This window comes from Amphiura filiformis, chromosome 16 (assembly GCF_039555335.1).
Source record: "Amphiura filiformis chromosome 16, Afil_fr2py, whole genome shotgun sequence".
NCBI lineage: Eukaryota > Metazoa > Echinodermata > Ophiuroidea > Amphilepidida > Amphiuridae > Amphiura > Amphiura filiformis.
In genome coordinates, this window is record NC_092643.1 from 17,451,069 (window position 1) to 17,457,068 (window position 6,000).

The 6,000-nt window shown below is 39.3% G+C and overlaps 1 protein-coding gene across 1 annotated transcript in view; it reads left to right on the plus strand.

Annotated features, from left to right (window-relative positions):
- The window catches only part of LOC140172476 (cubilin-like), a 63,719-nt gene extending 59,980 nt beyond the window's left edge, over positions 1-3,739 (plus strand). Inside the window, exons 11-13 of the mRNA XM_072195622.1 lie at positions 1,032-1,265; positions 2,931-3,284; positions 3,555-3,739. Coding sequence (XP_072051723.1) covers positions 1,032-1,265; positions 2,931-3,284; positions 3,555-3,739 — 773 coding nt within the window. The remainder of the gene's footprint in view (positions 1-1,031; positions 1,266-2,930; positions 3,285-3,554) is intronic.
- Positions 3,740-6,000: the final 2,261 nt, after the last annotated feature.

Below are 6,000 nucleotides of genomic sequence, written 5' to 3' on the forward strand. Positions count from 1 at the left end.
TAAAAACAATAAAACACATAAGAAAATAACATCACAAAACAGAACCAAGTATGCTAGACCTCTGGTGTTTTCAGTATATGATAGCCTAATATTTGTATAAGGTAATGATTATAGTAACTCAATTCTTAAAAATGCCTCCTTTGGCCCCCATGGAGCAGATCGCGTCACATATGATCATGTTGCAATCATGCTATGACAGAGGTACAATAAGCCATCAGGAATAGTAAACAAAAGCAATTCAGGCAACCCCATTTGAGATTCACACTACCCTTGGGGAAGATTAAGTTCATGTCTTCCATGGGGGTGTACAGGGTGCAACTGGAATAGACCAATGGCAGCCATGTTGGCCCAAGTATTTCAGAATGACGATTTGCCGTTAGACTTGAGATGTTGCCATTTGATGCCGTACAGATGTGCACATCGATTGGAGAACATCGTTGCTGCACTTTTGAAAGCTGTGAAGTGTACAGTAATGATGTGTGCATCATCTTATTGTATACAAAGCACAAAGACTTTGACTGTTGGTGCACTATATGTAGCTCTTTCACATGATTGTGTCTTATAATAAACGAGTGAATGTTATTAGTCATCCAGTAGTTTTAACAGAGTTTTGGAATTAAATCTAATACTGGAACTTACTTTTTGCAACTTTCTACATTGCACCTGGAACCACCAGACTTCATCAGGCAACTGACCTGATATCTAGCTGCAGTGTTCGAAATATGCCTCAAAAAGTTACAGGCCAGCCGGGCTTGACCTTAAAAAGTTACCGGCCAGCCGGGCCGGCAACTAGATGCCAGTCAGAAAAGTTACCGGCCAAGCTTAAAAGTTACAGGCCAATGGCCGGCTGACCGGCCCTATTTCGAACGCTGCCTAGCTGTTCATCACATGACCAATCTAGTCGCCTGATGAAGTCTGGTGGCTCCAGATGCAAAGTTACAAAAAGTAAGTTCCAGTATATTAGATTTATTTCCAAAACTCTATGTCTCATAATATTCACTTTATAATCCTTTCACTGTTTGCTGTTTCAGGATCACTTGTGCAGATTTCTATCCTCAAACTGGATTTAATAGATAGAGAATGGCTCAGTTTAACGCAAATGGTTGGTAACATGCTACAAGAAGAAATCAGCATATACGAGGAGTGGAATGGCGCCCTCACAGCGTATATGACATCAAGTTTACCAATCACAATAAAGTACTATGACATGCCAATTTTGGAAGGCAGATCAGTGGTGTATTCAATAAGCTACATGATGTTACCAGGTAATGACAATAAGCCCAATCGGCATTGGAAGTTTGCAATGCATTGTAGGACAGTTTTTGCAGTTTTGGGACACTTTGTCCTTTGACCTTTCAGAAAATTCAGAAATATTGGGTTTTTGTATGCGTACAAAATATAATCTAAAATGTTTTACAATATTTAAAACAAATATGAAAAATATTATTATTTTATAAATTAATTATTTGGTATTTTTAATGATCAAAATTATGACAATAATAAGAAAATTAATAATAATTACGTCAATTTTCACGATATGTCAGAGGTCAAAGTGTCCCAAAACTGCTCTCAAAAACCGGAAGTTAGAATGGCGATTGGGCTTATTGTTATAACTATTTTATAAATTATTTGAAATTAATGTTTGTGTTGTACATAAGAAGCACATACAAGCCATGATACATAAAAGTAATTATTTTGTGACTTTATACCAGTTCGGGGGCACTCATAATTCACGGACGTCTCTGATATCAAATACTCTTGAAGCGTAATGTCACATAACAGTATCATATTTCAGAGACGTCTCATAAATCACATAGTCCCTAGTTTCAAAACCCAGTCGCAAACGATATAAGTAATTTTGGTGAACGTGCCGGCCGAGTGGGAATAATTTTGTGAGTAGGCCTTATCAGGGTTGTTGCTAGGCCAAGTTGAGTGCCTGCTAATTTTACTATCCAATTCATGAATTAGAGGGCAGGCTCCAGTACTCAGGTTATTTTTTACTTCAAAGCATTTGATTTTGGCCATTGCAATCTAAGTGTGTTCTGGGACCATTTATCAGAATTTGCACAGATAGATATAATTTTTGCACAGGTAGATATTTGCTAAACATAGGAAAGCTTATTCTAATATACTCAGCTTCATTCCGATGTGCTGCATCGAGTGCCCAGCTGTCAACAAAGCTCGACGTATGTGATATCACAGACTCCTCGTATGTGAAATCACTGACCCGTCTTTGAAATCAGAGACGTCCGTGAATTACGAGTGCCCCCGAACTGATACAGTCAGATTAAAGTGGTTTATATTTGAGGATCCATTAAAGTCAGTAAGCATTGACCTATTCTATTTGAAATCCATACACCCCTATGGGATACATGACTTTAATCTTCCACACAGGGGGTGTGAATTTCAAATGGGGTTACCTGTATGGGCTTCTCGATTTGAATTCTACACTCCCTGTGTGGGAGATTAAGGTTATGTCTCGATATATAGGGGGTGTATGGATTTCAACTGGAATAGCCCTTTGAAGGGCACTGAGCTTGCCCAAATCAAAATATCCAAAATTCATTTGGTTTATCTTACTGTGCGCATCAATAAAGTCCCAACTTACTATTGTGTAAATGTTCAAAAGCCTGCATCAATCATAAAACACAAAGTGCCCTTATCAGGTGGTACATTGTACTGCATGTATACATCAATCTACGATGTTATGAGTATCGATGGATACCAGTTGAATACTTTATTGAGCAACATACTTCACACCATCATCAATATGCATCATGAATATACATCATCAATGCACAACATCAACATGCAACATCTTGTTAGCATTTTGAACAACTTGCAAAATATCTGCTCCCATATTTGTATTGTGCATAGAAAAGGTTTATTTCTATTCACATCAGCTTGTAATTTCCTTCCTTTCCCACCAGATTGCATGAAGCACCTTAATTCAACCAAACCAGATTATGTAACTTCGCCAGACTACCCAGGCCTCTATCCGTTGAATGCACTCTGCACCTGGGAAATCAAAATTGATGACAATCACCTCCTTCATATCATCTTTGAAGACATGCGCATACCAGATGAGCACTATCTTAGCTTCACAAGCACATCACCATCCCAGGATCAGCAACAACAGCCAACAGATATGGATATGAGGTTCTCTGGTGATGTCGCACCTAATGATGTCATCATCACTAGCAAGGAATTGTGGGTAAATTTCAACAGCACTGCCAAATTCACCTACCCTGACAGAGGGTTCAAGTTCTTCTATGAAGCAATAGGTATGCAGTTTATTAGTAAATGGGTACAAGTTTCTTTTTAAGAATTTTGTATAACCTTTTAGAAATTGACCTTTGACCTCCCCAAATATATTCCTCAACTTCTGGCAGATTTCAAGTTCATCTATGAAGCAATCTTAAAGTGTGATATGGTTTGTTAGTACCAATTGGTCAAGACAAGACCTTGCATAATACTGAACTTGACCTTGCAAATTCAGTCACAAGTCCTGACCAAAATTTTCACAAGTTTGATATTATTTATTGATATTACAGATTGTGGTGGTTACTTGACGGCTTCATCAGGGGAATTCAAATCACCAGGTTACCCTGGAAACCTCTCCCAGGATGTCACCTGTATGTGGATATTGGATCTGCCATCAACAGGAGACAAAGGAAAGCCAAATGTCGCTCAGCTGCAGTTTGATTACAAACTACTTAATCTGCAGACTGAATCGTAAGTAAAGATCATCATTTGAGTACTATATTTTTTCTTGTTATACCCTAAAGATTCGCCTAATAGCGCACTTGGGCTCCTTTGCCTTGGGGTAAATTGCATGTGCAAATAGAGAGCTCCCTCCTCTAAAATTCCAACAAGCATTAAGGTTCCGTGCCCTTATTTGCTGGTGGGAATTTTACGGGAGGGCACTTTTAGGTTGTGCCTAAAATTCCACTCATGTCAAGGAAGCCCATAGCTCCATTAGGTGAACCATTACGGTATTGCATTAACATTAACTGAAATATATGCCAAATATCATATCAGGTGACAGGTGAACTGCAATTCTACAGCCTGTCTCAAAAAAAAGTGTGCAAGTGAAAAGTGCCCTCTGTGGCAATTAGAAAATACCGTTGTGAACTTGTGACATAATGCTTACATCAATGTCAGGTGCATAGTCTTAGCTCTCAAATGCCGTTTAGTCTGTTCAATTTGCTTGTTTTAATCTCGAGATATGCTTAACAACGAAAGGGTAAAAAATTGATTTACATGTACGATCGAACAATTGCGATTTTACCCTTCCGTTGTTAACTAAACTTATCTCGAGATTAAAAAGAGCAAATTGAACAGAACAAACGGTATTTGAGATATAAGACTGTGCCCTTGACGTTGATGTAAGCTTCATGTCACAACGGTATTTTCTAATTGCCAAAGAGGGCGCTTTTCACTTGCACAATTTTTTTTGAGACAGGCTGTAGTTGAGTACTTGAAACAGGAAAGTTGTGGAAAACATCAAGATGAAGCACCATGTGTTGGTCAACCATGATGTACCCCGGTTTTACCACATCTTCTTCCTCTGATATAAAACATCTACAAGCCAGAGTGTTACATCAGAAGCAGCTGACACTAATTGAGTTGATGGCATCGTCATTGTCTTCTGGTTGAGTTACCACCTGTCATGTCTTGATTCATTATGATATTAGTCAATGTATAAATCAAACATGCCAGTGGTAGGTCAATCAGTACATTCATCTAGTCACCCATGTAGGTGTTTGGAGACACCAGTGGTAGGGCAATCGGTACAATCATCTAGGTGTTTGGAGAGACCAGTGGTAGATCAGTCTGACCATACATCAAGTCACCATGTGAGATGCTTACAGAGATCAGGATAACTTGCAAATATATGTCTTCAGGACTTTTTCATTTCATCATTGTATTTCTCTACCTTGACAATCTCTTGTGTTTTCACCTCATATTTAGAGGGTGGTTGAGTGTCGAATCATGTAACGCTAACCCTAAAAACCCCTAACCCTATCCTCTAACTCATAACCCTAACTCCTATACTCTAACCCCTAACCCTACCCTAACCTCTAACCCTAACCCATTGGTTTAAACATTGCATGATTTGATACTCGCCCATGGTGTCAAGTTACCCAACCATGTCTGTTCTGCCAGGTATGTTACCTGCAGTTTTTGCATCATCATCATGGACACGCATTTACTATCTAAGGAGATGGGAGGTATGGATGGAAGCATTTCCTATCTGGTTTGCTATCTACAGTGTTATGATCTATTGTCATGTACATCAGGTGTAAATCAAACACTCCAGGTGGCAACTCAGCTAGGATTGACTCGCTTGATTGCTTGCTTGATTCGAGTATCTTCTAAAACCAGAATAGCATGCCATATGCTCCAAATCAAACACTCGAGGTGACCACTCTGCTGGGATTGACTGTCGCTTGCTTACTTGATTGCTTGATTCGGGTAGTGTTCTAAAACCAGAATAGAACGCCATATGCTCCAAATCAAACACTCCAGGTGGCAACTCTGCTGGGATTAACTGTCGCTTGATTGCTTGCTTGCTTCACTCGATTAGTGTTATAAAACCAGAATAGCACACCATATGCTCCAAATCAAACACTCCAGGTGGCAACTCTGCTAGGATTAACTCGCTTGATTGCTTGCTTGATTTCAGTAGTCTTCTAAAACCAGAATAGCACACCATATACTCCAAATCAAACACTCCAGTTGACAACTCAGTTGGGATTGACTATCACTTGGTTTTTTATTGATTGTCTGATTGGAGTGGTGTTATCAGAGTGGCAACCCAGCTAGGATTGACCATCGCTTGCTTACTTGATTGATTTGAGGTGTGGTAGCTGCATATTTGGCCCCCGTCCCTCTCTCTTCAACAGAAAAGAGTGAGAAAAGAGAGTGGAAGAGAGAGATGCAAATAAGCAGAAAGGTGCTGAAATGCTAATTGCACAAAAAGTGCCTATAGGAGCA